Source organism: Canis lupus, chromosome 24 (genome assembly GCF_048164855.1).
Source record: "Canis lupus baileyi chromosome 24, mCanLup2.hap1, whole genome shotgun sequence".
NCBI lineage: Eukaryota > Metazoa > Chordata > Mammalia > Carnivora > Canidae > Canis > Canis lupus.
Window position 1 is genome coordinate 14,866,163 of NC_132861.1, and position 14,872 is coordinate 14,881,034.

At 39.0% G+C, this 14,872-nt stretch overlaps 1 protein-coding gene across 17 annotated transcripts in view; it reads left to right on the forward strand.

Annotated features, from left to right (window-relative positions):
* The first annotated feature begins 923 nt into the window (after positions 1 to 923).
* RNF6 (ring finger protein 6) overlaps positions 924 to 14,872 on the forward strand; it is a 41,176-nt gene continuing 27,227 nt past the window's right edge. For 6 of the 17 annotated variants that reach the window (XR_012016284.1, XR_012016287.1, XR_012016283.1 and 3 more), the window contains exons 1-5: positions 925 to 1,228; positions 1,946 to 2,028; positions 3,671 to 3,881; positions 4,762 to 4,857; positions 7,518 to 7,636. Coding sequence is in view for 11 of the 17 variants with exons in the window: in XM_072795734.1 (XP_072651835.1) it covers positions 3,689 to 3,881; positions 4,762 to 4,857; positions 7,518 to 7,636 (408 nt within the window). In the remaining 6 variants the exon portion in view is untranslated. Of the gene's footprint in view, positions 1,229 to 1,353; positions 1,818 to 1,945; positions 2,029 to 3,670; positions 3,882 to 4,761; positions 4,858 to 7,517; positions 10,362 to 11,082; positions 11,402 to 12,570; positions 12,696 to 14,872 lie in introns of those variants that run through there. The other 11 variants (XR_012016288.1, XM_072795733.1, XM_072795732.1 and 8 more) reach the window with 11 other exon arrangements.

The window sequence follows — 14,872 nt, forward strand, 5'->3', positions numbered from 1 at the left end:
ATCTATAATGATATGATTTTTTAAAAAAATTTGTCTATATATCCCTACTAAAGCCATAGTTCATCCATGCTTAAGACTACATCATCTGGGGCAACCTGGTGGCTCAGTGGTTGAGTAGACGTCTGCCTTCTGCTCAGGTCGTGATCCCAGGGTCCTGGGATGGAGTCCTGCGTGGGGCTCTCTATAGGGAGCCTGCTTCTCCCTCTGCCTGTGTCTCTGCCTCTCTCTGTGTATCTTATGAATGAATAAAATCTTAAAAAAAAAGAAAAAAGACTACATCATTTGTCCAGCCGTTCAGCATAATGGTGGGGATAGACTAGCTCCTCAAAAGTTAAGACAGAAATGAATGAACGGGTTAATGAACGAGTGAATGACGAACAACAGTAGCGTGCGCTCGCCCTGTGCACACATCAAGCCTCTGGATGGTAGGGCTGTCAGGAAAGGAGCGTGCACCAGGCCGGGCAGTCCTTCTCAAGGGCTTCCTTAATGGTGAAGTGAGTTTGGTTAAGTGGCACATCTAAGCAAATAAAACGAGGGCCATGAACGCGAGGAGTTTCCAAGCGCATTCCTAGCGGGAAAGTGAAGAAACACAAAAGCACTCTGGAATGGCTGGGATTTGCAGTTTCCAGGTGCCCGTGAGCAATCAAGAGAAGAGCCTGGCTGATGAGTTACGTGGTACCCGGGCAGGAGGGAGGTGGAACAGATGGCTGGGGGGGCACTCCGTAGCCAGGCTCGACAAACTGGCCACAACATAGCGCAGGGTAGGAGCTATGCCTTCCCAAGGGTGGAAAGCAGCTGCAGGAGCGCTGAGCCGCCCGGCATTTGGCTCTCCACGAGGCCCTGGGACCACCCGCCGGGCCTCGAGCACTGACCGGACGGAACGCGGAACGCCAGCGTCCTACACCCCGCCGGACGCAATTTTCAGTAGCACCGGCGAGCGCCCAGCCGGCGGTGCAGCGTCTCTGCTGGTCCGAGGGGGGCCCTGGCGGCGGGGGCAGAAGGGCTGGGGCCCGCGTCCTTCCTCCGGAGCCGCCCCGCCAGCTGGACGACCCCCAGTTGCCACACGGACTTCCGGCTTCTCCTTTCAGTAGACGATTACGGGGCGCAGCGGCCTCCGGCGGCGCGCCCCTCTGGCCTCTCGGTCACAGCCTCCCAGGGCCCCCGGCGGAGTGCCGCCCGCCGCCGACTCTCCTGTGGGCCGGAGCAAGACCGCCCGGCGCCGGACGAGGTGGGCTGGGGCGGGGGGCGGGGGGTGGGGGGCGGGGAGAGGCTCGGGGCCCGGCCACTACTTCCGGGAGACGCCGAGGAAAGCACGCCCCGCTCGACCCCCCCCGTCTCTCTTCCGATTGGTTAGCTGCGCCCTTCATGCGCTCCCCGCACCGCTGATTGGCTCAGCTGCGCCGTCCGTCACCTGCTCCCTGTGGGCATCCAGGTCGCTAAGGGAAGCGTTACTTGAGGCTCGGTTGGGAAGAGGTTGGTTGGGCCCCGGAGCCCGGTTTGTTTATTGTAGTGCGAACCGTGCACTGGCGCGAGCTTCCGTCGCAACGGCCGGGGAAGGAACCAGTAGCGGGACGGAGGGCGGGGGTGGCGAGAAAGTGAAGGTTCAGGAGGAAGCTGGAGACCCCTAAGCCTGGTAACGTCTGAATGGGAGCAGGCTAGGAAGGCAGGCAGGCCCTGGCGCGGCGGCGGCGGCGGCGGCGGCGGCCGCGGTCCGGGAGCTGTGACTCGCAGGAGGGAAGGCCTAGTTTCCGTTGTGGGAGAAGGGGGCCTTGTGGGAGGTGCGGATGACCTAATTGTTTGGGGATCTAATTTTCTAGGTGAGTGTCTCTCAATCCGCTGAAGATTTTGCTTTGACTTTGCAGCAGAGCTTTGACTTTGCTAGCCATTCCTGTCCTTCAGAGAGACCACAATTCTCGAATAATTCAGTTCTCTCTTATTGCTTCAGATGGGCAGCTCTCAAAAAAAGCACAAACAATTGAAGGACGGATACCATGCCATATATTAAAAGCATGTCGAAAGGAAAATAAGGTATTCCTTTTCTTTCGTTGTGGTTCATCGTGCAAGAAAATTACCATTTCGAGGAGCAGCTCTTAAAGTTTTGAATAATATTCGGCCAGCTTGATTTTAGAACAGGTTTCAAATGTTTGGGTTGTTGAGTACAAAAATCCTATTACTGCTGTTCCTGTCGAGTGTGGTCTTTGCTCGTGATGGCCTAATCTTGTTTGTTCTGAAAATGGAAAGAAATCTTGAGTTTTAAAACATGTTAATTGGCGTTAAACGATGGTGTAGTGCTACTAGATCTTTCCTTTAAAAATATATAATAATCACGTAATAAAATCATTCAATAAGTCCTAGTATTTGTATATAAATCATGTAATAAAATCCTTGAATTTGTAATCAAATGTTAGAACGTAAGTGAAGTTGGAGAGTTGCTTACTCAGGTGTAGTTTAGACGTGTAGACCAATTTACTTTATATGTAAAGTGATTTGCTTCAGCAGTGAGTCAGAGCTGCAACAATTGCTTCACTGGCCACCTAGCTATTTGATTCTCCAGCCTCGATTAAGTCGTGTGCCATATTACACATACCCTTTATTAACACCCAGACATTGTCAAGGAATAGATTGTTTCATCCACAGAAAACTCAAATTAGCTCTTACAGGTAGACCTGGGCCCTAGCTTGGAAAATTCTGATTTAGGGTTAGAGATGAGATCTGGGCATCTGTATTTTCAAAAATTCCCTCAAGTAAGTTTGCTGTGCGTTACCAGGTGAGAACTGTTGACTCACTAAATACACATGTTTAAGAAATTCTAAAGTATTTATGAAACAAATATAATTTTCCCCATCAGTTTCTTTATAGTTTAAGCCCCTAAGGAGTGGCATTGAAGTATAATCCAAATACAAGGTTTGCCTAGGCAAGGCCAGGAAGTTTCATGGGCCCTCAAAAACCTCTGGGACTAACAATTCGAGGCCCAGGGATGAGATTTGCTGTGGGGAGACACAGAGTGCTCTGCTGTACATTTCCAGCCCTCAGAGCCATGCATTGAGTACTGTGTCCTGTTAGGTGTAAGAGACCAACTCCCAATCTGTTCAGTAGATACAGTAGGCTAAATTATTTTTACCTCCACAAAGTACAATGGAGTATAATATTACAAACATGAGTTTTATTTTAGGAAGAATACCTTTGCTGGAAATAAATGTAGATGATAGCCTCCCAATAGCTCTTTGCTTACGGAGTAAAGAGGATAATTTAAAATTAGGCTTAAAGTGTATAATTCAGCTTAAAATTTGTATGCTAACATGAAGTACCCAGATATTTGAAACATCAATGTGAGGGCTTTTAGATCAACTTTACCAGAGTGAAAGAGGTAAAAAAAAAAAAAAAAAAAAAAAAAGGATAATCACTTTGGTCTTCAGATATTAGAAATGAGTGATAAAATAGATCCAGTCTGACTTAAACAATGGCTTTGAGCAAAGAAGTAGGTCCAGTTGAATTCTATTGCCCAGAAGCTGTTTTTCATTTTACATGTATTCTTCACTGCAAGGTTTGGCATATGAGATATATGGGTAGAGGATGAAATTTAAAAATGAAAATAGATGTAAGTTAAAAATATGAAGCCATGTGTAGTCCCTGACTAACAGTTTGAATCTCATATATATTGTTTGAAAAGAAAGCCAGGAATCTCAGTATGAATCCGTCTAGATCTAGATCGCATTATGGTAGTGAAGAAGCCTCATCTCAAGACCATAATCATCGTGAAGGTGAGAGAAGATGGCAGCAAGAGCGTCTCCACAGAGAAGAAGCCTATTATCAGTTTATTAATGAACTCAATGATGAAGATTATAGGCTAATGAGAGACCACAATCTTTTAGGCACCCCTGGTAAGAAATGGGTAAAAGAGGAGACACTTTTGTTATCATTGTAGAAAGGAGTTTCAAAATGAGAGTTTTCCCCCTTCTTCCCTCTCCCAAAATATAATGCACCATTTTTTTAATTTAAGGACTGTTTAACAAAATAGAACATCACTGGCTTACTTCTATATTTTATAAGTAACTATGAATCTTAGACATGAGGCACAATGCCTCATACAATGCCAACCTAACAAATAGCTTATTATACATAATGGTGTCAAATGTTTACATATATGGTCCTCTTTCTCTTTTAAGTGATACTTGTACAGATAAAATATTTAAAACCGAATTCTAACTCATTTGAGGTTTTATAACTTATTCAGCTGAATTAATAACACTCCAAGAGTCAGATGTGCTCCATGAATTTTTTATAAGTTCATCTCACAAATGAACTAATTGAAACTTGTATGTTTGCAGAGAATATATTTGTAATTGCATATTTGCACGTTGTATATTGATAACCCATATAATGAACTATTGAAGTAAAATTCAAGCAAATAAAGATTCAAAGTTTTTTCTCAAAATATTCCCTTTAAATTTCTTTTTAACTCTGACAAGAATCGATGAATCAAGCTTATAGATTCCTAAGTGTATCAGCTGAGAGGACTTTTTAAATTAATCAAATTAAATCTTTTTTTTTTCATTTTAATAAAACAATAAATGAAACACAACCAAAATGATATATGCTTGTATCACTTAAATATTTTTAACTGTTTTCAGTTTAATAGAACATGAAAATAATAGAGTGTCTTCTAATAGATTGCTGAGGATTAGTCTTACCCTTCATGAATTCTCATAAAACAATAGGTTACAATAGTTACTTTCAGTGAGCAATTTTTTATTGTTTTAGGAGAAATAACGTCAGAAGAACTACAACAGCGGTTAGATGGAGTCAAGGAACAACTAGCAAATCAGCCTGACTTGAGAAATGGGACAAATACCAGAGGTACTGTGGACCCCTTTCCAATAGAAGCAGGTTTGATTGGAGCAATTGTGGATATGAACTTACTGGATCTTTTGTATGTTTGTTCTTCATGTCTTCCAATTTTAATGTGATACTCAGATAGTATTTACCCATAATATGCAAAACAGCATAGTTAGGCAATATAGGACAGGGTTTGAATACAAATATTTTACACACAGGTTGCCTTTAGGGAGCTCTTAGTATACAATTAAGTTAATTACCAGCATAGTTCTTTTTAATCTTAGAATGTACACACTACTTATTTTAATGTAGTAGAACTAAACTTAGCTTCTGAAAATTTATACAGAGCAATACCAGAAAGACTAAGTGAGGAAACCTGTCTACTGTTTTTACTGTTTTTGTGTTTGTTTTGTCATTTTATTGAACAAACACTAAGTCATAATAGATGTCCTTACGAAAAATAAAGTGTAAAAAAAAAAAAAACCCAAACTAAACAAAAGTATGAAGAATTAAAAATAGAGTCAATCTAATGTAGCTTTTACCAGTTCCATTTCCTTCCCTAGAGGTATTTATTATTGGTAGTTTCACTTTTTTTTTTTTTTTTTGGTGTTTCACATATTATATCAAGATTATTGTATTAGATGGGCAAAGACTGTTAAAAATTCAAAAATGCAATGGTTTAATAAGATAGAAGTTTATTTCTCTTTCATGTTAATAGTCCAGGGAACATAGGCAAACTTGACTCCAGAAGCCAGCAGAGTAGTTCTACAAATGTGCCATCCAGTGCAGAGCTACTGGCCACAGGTGACCATTTAAACTTAAATTAAGTAAAATTAAATAGCATTTAAAATTCACTTCTTCACTCATATTAGCCACATTCAAGTGCTCAATAGTCACTGCATGTGGTTAGTGACTTCTATATTAGCACAGATGTAGAACATCTCCACTACGACAGAAAGTTTCACTGGACACTGCTGCTCCATAGTATTGTTTGCATGACCAAGCTCAGTCACAACACAGATTCTACCTGGCAGGTCTAGGTTGCAGAAGGAGAGTCAGGCACCAGCCCGAAAGTGAGATATATCACTTCCACTCCCATTTCCCTGATGAGAGTTTAGTCACATGGCCACACCAGCTGCCCAGCTGCCCATGTGACCAGTATAATGCATACAATGGGAGAAGGGCAGGACAGGTTTTGTTAGATAATTAGTGAACTCTTTTACATATACATATCATCACAATGTTCTAGGAATTAAAGAAGGAAATAACCTTTAGAATGCTTTTTACCTGCCTTTTATTCCTGTCTCTTTCCAAATTAAAATGGAAATTGGATATTAATTCTTTTTTTTTCTGTATATGTAGGTATGAGACCCCTGGTATGAGGGGGTCGTTTTTTTCTGTATATGTAGGTATGAGAGTTGTACTATATTGCTATAGCTGGTAAAACTGGTCCTTTTACTATACTATGTTTTAATGGAAAATGTACATAACCATACATAAAATAGCTTGTATCTTTAGATATGGTTAAAGTTGCTCTTTATGTTATTGACACCAGAAGCTGATTAATAGCTTTAACATGTAAAAAAAAAAAAAAAAAAAAAAAATAGTTTTTTATAAAAGATTACAGTAATGACGTGAAACCAAAGCAATCTCATTTAACAGCCATTTTTGCGTAGAATAAATGTTGAGGTTAAAGTCTGTATAGTTCATGTGCATTAGAATGCTTTTTGTTGAGTTTTTTCCTTTATATATATAATCCACTGGTTAAAAATTCCCATAGAGGCAGAATTATAGTCAAAAAAGTATATCAGGGGCACATTTATTTCTAAATTGATTAATTCAACAATATTGAGAGTCTGATTTCTACCAGATACTGTTGTAGAAGTTGGGGATTTAACAGTAAATAAAACAAGACAAAACCCTTCATCTTCATGGAGCTTACATTCTAAATGAACAGAAAATATGTTATGTGTAATGGCTAACATTTATCAAATGCTTCCTATGTGCCAGGTGATGTTAATCATTTTATATACAGTGTCTTATTTTCATGATAACTCTGACGTTTATGCTTTTATTATCTCCAGTTTACAGATAAGGATACAGTCATTACATAACATGCCTAAAGTTTCCCAGCTTTACATAAAGACCTATGTAGTTCTAATATTGTATTCAGAAAGCCATATTTCTTGAGATAAACATTTTTGGCAGTTCCTGAGAAATAGGATAAAATTCCTGAGGTTACAAAAATATGTAATTGCAAAAATGCTGAGTTACTTTTACTAGAAGGATTCCACAAATTCAAGATGAATTATATATAAGTTTTGCCACTATATTTTACTGACTTTAAAGTAAAGCAATTTAAATATATAATTTTAGTATTGGATCTATTTCTCATTTGCCTTAATATTTTCCCAGTAATAGGCATATAGAAAGTAAGAGTAAGGATTTCTCCATGGCTTTGCAAAGAGTATATTTTTATAATACATGGGAATGTATTATAATATGCTTACAGTATACACCTTTTAGAAAGTTCAGTTTTTTCCCATTTTTCATTCATTAAAATGCACAGATGCTCTTAAATATAACTTAATTTGATAAAAATTTTATCTTGTAAGTTTTCAATAAAAGTCCAAGCGTAGATTTTTGGAATTGATCTTAAGTTAACTTGGTTTGCTTTCCAGACTCAGAAGTCCCTAGAGAAAATTCAAATGAAGATTCTCTGCTAGAATGGTTGAACACCTTTCGACGCACAGGAAACGCAACTCGAAGTGGACAAAATGGGAACCAAACTTGGAGAGCTGTGAGTCGAACAAACCCAAACAGTGGAGAGTTTCGGTTTAGTCTGGAAATACACATAAATCATGAGAATAGAGGAATTGAAATTCATGGTGAAGATCATACAGGCATTCCACTCTCAGATATTAGCAGGGATCATACTACAAGTAGGCAACAAAGATCGGCTAGTCCTGTGGCTAGGCGAACAAGAAGCCAAACCTCAGTGAATTTCAGTGATAGTAGTTCCAACATCCCAAGGACTAGGCTTGGTTCAAGGGGGCAGAATTCAGTAGAAGGATCTTTCTCAACATTAGGAAGATTAAGAAATGGAATCGGGGGAGCAGTTGGCATTACTAGAACTAGTGGTCCACACAATTTCAGTGGTCACACAAACCAGTCAGGTGGTAGTGAACTCAGGCAAAGGGAGGGGCAACGGTTTGGAGCAGCACATGTGTGGGAAAATGGGGCTAGAACTAATGTTACAGTGAGAAATACAAACCAAAGATTAGAGCCAATAAGATTACGGTCTACTTTCAGTAGTCGAAGCCGTTCACCAATTCAGAGACAAAGTGGCACTGTTTATCGTAATTCACAGAGGGAAAGTAGACCTTTACAGCAAAACATTAGAAGGTCTGTTAGGCGGAGAGGTATAACGCGTGTCTTTTTAGAGCAAGATAGGGAACGTAGAGGTACTGCCTATGCTCCATTCTCTAACTCAAGACTTGTGTCAAGAATAACAGTAGAAGAAGGAGAAGAATCCAGCAGATCCTCAACTGCTGCACGACGACATCCAACAATCACACTGGACCTCCAAGTGAGAAGGATTCGTCCTGGAGAAAACAGAGATCGGGATAGTATTGCAAGCAGAACTCGATCTAGGGTAGGGCTAGCAGAAAATACAGTCACTATTGAAAGCAATAGTGGGGGCTTTCGCCGAACTATCTCTCGTTTAGAGCGATCGGGTATTCAAACCTATGTTAGTACTATCACAGTTCCTCTTCGTAGGATTTCTGAGAATGAGCTTGTTGAACCGTCATCAGTGGCTCTTCGGTCAATTTTAAGGCAGATCATGACTGGTTTTGGAGAATTGAGTTCTTTAATGGAGGCCGAATCTGAGTCAGAGATTCAGAGACATGGTCAGCATTTTCCAGAGAGGCACTCAGGTCTGAGTAACATAGGTGCAGTTAATGACATCAGCCAGCACAGTGAAGGTACCTCTCAAAACAGGCGGGCACAAGAAGACAGCACTGCAATGCATGGTGAAAATGAGACTACCCAGCCTCCTGCCCGAAACAGTGATACTAGAGGTGGCAGGCAGTTGCGAAATTCAAATAACTTAGTTGAAACTGGAACACTACCTATCCTTCGCCTTGCTCATTTCTTTTTACTAAATGAAGGTGATGATGATGATCACATACGTGGTTTAACCAAAGAGCAGATTGACAATCTTTCCACCCGGAACTATGAGCATAACAGTATTGATAGTGAACTAGGTAAAATCTGTAGTGTTTGTATCAGTGACTATGTAACTGGAAACAAGCTCAGGCAATTACCTTGCATGCATGAATTTCACATTCATTGTATTGACCGATGGCTCTCAGAGAATTGCACTTGCCCCATCTGTCGGCAGCCTGTTTTAGGGTCCAGCATAGCAAACAATGGGTGAGGTGTTGGGTCTATTCAAATATTACACTTTAGTAGAGCTGAGTATTTAAGCGCTCTTTTGTTGAATTATTTGTGATGAGCTTAACCAGGATGAAAAAGAACAGATTATTATAGTTTGAACTATTTTTTGTGTGCTTTTTTAACTTGGTAAAAAGAAAATTTATATAAAACTTAAAATGGCAAATGTTAAATTACCCACAAGTACAGAATAGTTAATATTGCTAGAACCAAATAATCTTTAAAATGTTTTTATTTTGGTAATTTTGTCATGCTAAGCACTTTTGTATCTGCACAAGTCAGTCGGTTAAAAATAAATCTTCCTTTTCGTAATAGCACAGCAGACTTTACTTGGACTTTCATGTTCCATAGGCTTAGTACCATGTCCAGACATCGGTGTTTAAATAAGCCTTTCACTTTTTGTTCTAAGGACAATATCTTTTCACGAAAGAGTGTTTTGCTGAATGTTTGCTAAATATATTTAAGTTACTTGAAATGTTAAATTTAATATGCCACATACCATATATGTATATATAGATATATAATTTTAAGGTTAAAATATTCAATCTAAAAAACTACCAGTTTGGTTCTTATTTAAGTTTTTGGGTTATTACTGCATATGGCACAATGTTTAACATTTACAGGATCATCTCTGGGAGGAAGTAGATTAAGATATTTAAAAATAGAGATAATTTACTGAAGCGTCTCTGACAATCTTACTAGACAGCAAGCAATATGTAATACTGAACAAGTATTTCTTTACTCAGAAACGGAACGTGGACATTTTAGTACATATAGATTATTTAACTTGAGTTCAGCCTTTTTGTGAATTTTTTGAACGTGCAGACAATTCTTTGGATTATATTAAGTAAGGTATACAATATGCATGGTTTCTTAAATTTACTTTTAAAATCTAAAAAAAATGTCTATGAAGAATCTCAAATGCATAGATAATATGTTAAGTTCTCTTGGAGGTGAAAAAACTCCAAATAACACAAAACAAAAAACCCTTAAGAGAATGTAGAATTTATATAAACACAAAAAGTATGCATTGAAGATCTATTTCTACCAATAAATATTAAAACAAAGCTGTATGTGAACTATTCTTTTCTTTTGGTCCCCTGTGGTTTATTTACTAAAAAATAAATTTTTTTTTTTTGCACCTACAAGGTGCCCAGGCAGTGTTACAGGTGTTGAGGATTTATTGAGGACAGTCTCTATCTTCATAGGCAAGAGGATATTTGCTCTTAGAAACTGAAAATCAGTTGATAAAATGAATTAATGAATTACATGACTTTTGTGTTTATGAAAATATGACACAGTTTTCCTGTGGTGATACTGCTTGAGCAAAATCACAAGAACAAATATGTCAAGACCAGGTTCTGTAAGATTTACATGTATCTCAAGATTTAGTTTTTCTTTCTGATGAGTAACTATATTCAATTCACCAGGTAAGATACAACACAGAAATTTTTAGGGAGTGCATTTAACACCTGGAGTGAAAGGTTTTAATAAGAGTCATGACTTGGAGTAAATGGTTTATATAGTTCAGTTATGGGACATGGGACTGGAACATTTGAAGGCTTTCAATACCCCACTAAGAAATTTTACTTTACCTTACGGGTTTTAGATGTCTCTTGATGAATTTTAGTGGCGAATGATAAGATCATCTTTCATGTTTCAGGAAAATTGGTGTAGTGTAGTACTCAGTGGAATGGGGGCTGAGGAGAGTGAAAAGAAACGAATAAAAGAACTATTGTGATCATTTAATTATCAGTTACCATCATCCTAAGTTGTTTTCTATCCTAGAGTGATGGCAGTGAAACTGGAAAGAGAAGGAAGTAAAAATGTTGGAAAAAAGGACATTATTTGGTTTCTTGTTCAGTATGAAGAAGTGGGAGAGTGATATATTCACAGATGGAGAATCACCTGAATAGAAGAAGAGACATTTATCTTGAACATAGCCTTATTTGTGTATTGCACTCATTTCAGTGTTACCATTTGTTCCCAGTATAAGAGACTAAATCCAGCATTTATTGCTCATATGGAATATTCTTCAGGAAGTTCTACCTCCCCTGGTTTGGTCAGTTAGGAAGATCAAGAGAAGAACAAAGGGGGAAATGAAAAAAGTAGGGATAAAGAAGAAAAATAAAAGCACATTGCTTCTTTGTTTGATTTAGTCCTTTGTAAGATGTGGTAGCACCGGCATGTACAGGGATCCCAAATAGGCATTTGAAATAATACCAGATTCTATACTATATGGAAAGTTCCCTGAAAACAGCGGGAAGGCTTAATATGTTTTGTAAATTGGTACCCTTGTTGGGAACAAAGAAATGTATTCTATCATATTTTCACTCATTTCCCAGTAAATGAGGCTGATGACAAATACAAAGGCTCTTTATTTATAGCCTCTATTTAGCAATGATTGTACCCCTTACGGTTCCAATATAGAAAGGAACAATGGCTTAAAACTCTTCATTTGAATATTATGTTCCAGGTCATGTCATTAGAGCTTGTTTTTATTGTGTGGCTGTCTTGCAAACTTCTATTTCAAAACCATCAGGTTCCCAGCTGCTTTCCCTCTTGTATCCCAGTTTTGTGTAGTTTCACCTAGCACTGGCCCGTACTTGAATATCTTTTATTCGTTCTGAGGTTATTTTCCTTTCAGTATTTAAAATGAATTTATAATTTAAGCCTCCCAAGATCTTGTTGAAGTATTACTGCCATTTAACATAATAAGCAGCAGAGTTTAGAGTCAATCATGGGACCATTTGCCTACAGAGCTTGTGCTTTTCCCACTCAACTGTGTTCTGGAAAAGCAGAAATGCTTTGGGAAGTTTTCAGTCTAATTTACTCCTTCCTAAAGATGTTTTTCTAGTTTTGTGACTTTGTGATGGCATGTCTTTGTGATTACCCTAATCTTCCTATGCAAATACATACTTTCTGTCTCACAAATGATGAGCAGACTGCTCCTGAAAGTTATAAAGCAGAATCTGTGTTGTAAGGATGTAACCAGAACAGAGATGAATAAGGCATCTGAAGAACCTGTGTTAAGGATCATAATTTGTAAGCGGAGTCTGAGGCATTTTCACAAATATCACTCCTACATGAGAAGTTCTAATGGATTTCTAATCTTCAGACTAATGTCTGGTCAGAGGAGCAAGAAATTATGTAGAAATAGTGCTCCAAGTGAAGGGGGGGGGTAATTATTCCCTTTGCAGTGCCAGTAAGCTCATTTGGGGTCACTTCCACAATCCTTTATAACACTGGAAGTCAGAGCGCTGGTTTATCTGTTAGGACAGAAGATGATTTCCCAGCAAGCCAGAGCCATCCATCACTGAGAAGGCCAAATGCCCCATGTTCCAGAGGACATGACTGCAAGTGTCAGTGGTGATTGTTTCCTCCATCTCTACAGGCAGATTGTGAGTTCTTTTCAGTTACTATGGATGTATTAGGCCTTGACTAGCTGCCCTTAGGATAATTAGGGAGCAATAATTATTCTCAGCAAGGTTTTTATTTTATTTTGAGCATTAAATCTCTGAAGACCCTTGAGTTGGCCCCTATACTTTTCTTTTCCTCTTTTTTTTTTTTTTTTTAAATACAATCCTTTATCTTCTCCAAAATGAAAAAAAAGCTTTTAGGTGTATTTTTCCTCTATTGTATTAATGTCTCATTTGAAGACCAAGAAAGCTCTTCGTTGCCCAGTATATATATATATATACATATATGTGTATATATATGTATATATATATATACACACACACACACTCTTCTCACTGCAAAACTACCCCTACTTAATCAAACTGTCTTCTGTGCAATTGCGAAATGTTTTCACATTCTCCCCCCCCATGGGAAATAATCTAAATTTATATATAGCCTCTATATTGTGAAGTGACACTATTCAGCAACTCTTAAAAGAGTTCAGCTTCTCCGGATGGTATCCATCCTTCCATTAGCTTGGATTTGACCAGGTTTAATTGTGACCCCTTACCATCCAGTTTATGGGATAAATGATAAATGTAGCTTCTACCTACCTGATAGAGTGAAGTAGAATAAAGGTCAAACAAAAAAGGGGGAAGCAAGTGTCCTTGATTACGTTCATTACTGGTAGGGAATGTACACACATCTTGCTGAACAAGCTTAGTAGGATGAATGATAGAAATAATGAGTCTTGTTAGCATCTCTTTGTTGACACTCTTATCTGAATGTAGAATAAGTTATTTGGTCAGCCAATTTGGCTGGCCCCGATCCTGAATTGGGGCCACTTTCAGAAAGACCTCCATGGAGAATTTCCCTATTGGTGGTAGGGGTGGGAGTAGGTGGTAGGTAGGGGCTCGAAGGTTGGAAGAAATGTTAGTGACCAGCTTTGATCTTAGCATTTTGATGTTGGGGACTGCCCTAATGTTGAACAGTCGTAAGTCTCTGTACAACAGGTTAGGGGCTTTTTTATCTAATTAAAACTTTAATTAGCATCTTAACAATTTCATTTGGGTTTTTGTATCACATGCCAGAAATCTTTTATTCTTGATTTGCTAACAGAAATAGTCCTGGCCCTTATAACACCTTTAGGGATTTTTTTTTAAGCATTTTTTTAGACTCCTATCTCTAATTCTTAGCTAAATAGATTTTGCTTATGTTGTAGTTGGGAGCTTTTCTTTAATCCCCCCATGTCCCTTTGCTGCATTTCAGTGTGCTTTACAATAGGAAGGAGATATGTTCATTTTTGTCTGTAGGATGAGGCAGAGTGACCATTCCATTCTGATCAGTGGGTTCAGGTCACATGCCCATCCACCGCAAGCATGTAGCTTGGGAGGGGTTAATTCTGTTCTGAGTCCCAGCATTGAAGTGCCCAGTGTTTCTGATAACTCTGTGTTGGAAGATCCCAAGACCACCCCCAGGTTAGTGGTTGGTGAGGACTCACAGGACTCAGCCTATAGCTCACAGCTAAGATTTATTATAAGGAAAGGAGACAAAGGGAAAAGGCACATGGGATTAAGTCTGGAGGAAACCAGGCAAGCTTCCAGAGTCCTATCCCAGGGGAGTTACACAAGACACACTTAGATTCTTCCAGCACCAAATGGGACATGAGGGAAGTGTTGTCTACTAGGAAAGCTCATTACAGGCTCAGTGCCCAAGGTTTTTATTGGGGATTGGTCACATAGGCACCTCTGTCTGGCATGTGCCAAACTTCCAGACCCCAGCAAGGCAAAAGTGCTGAGAGCCCATGAAAGTAACGATGTGGCCCTTCTCATCTCCCCATTATGTCCTTCAGCTACACTATATCTTCTGCAAAGAACTGAGAGTTCCTTGAAGTTATCCTCAGCACCTGGCATGATGCCTGGTACCTATAGTAGGTCACTCAGTATATATTTAATAAGTAAATGAATAAAAGTTCCATATATAGGTAGGCCTTGGTTTGCAAATAGCTTTTACATTAAAAGCTTGTTTGTAAGATTTTTTTTTTTTTTTAACTCAGAACACATTTACTATAGATACAATGCCATGTTTGTGACTAGGCAAGAGGGGAAAGGCTCCCAAGCCAGCCCAGATAAAATCTACCTTACCTAGAATGTTTCTGAAATATAAGTGCCGGCAAGAG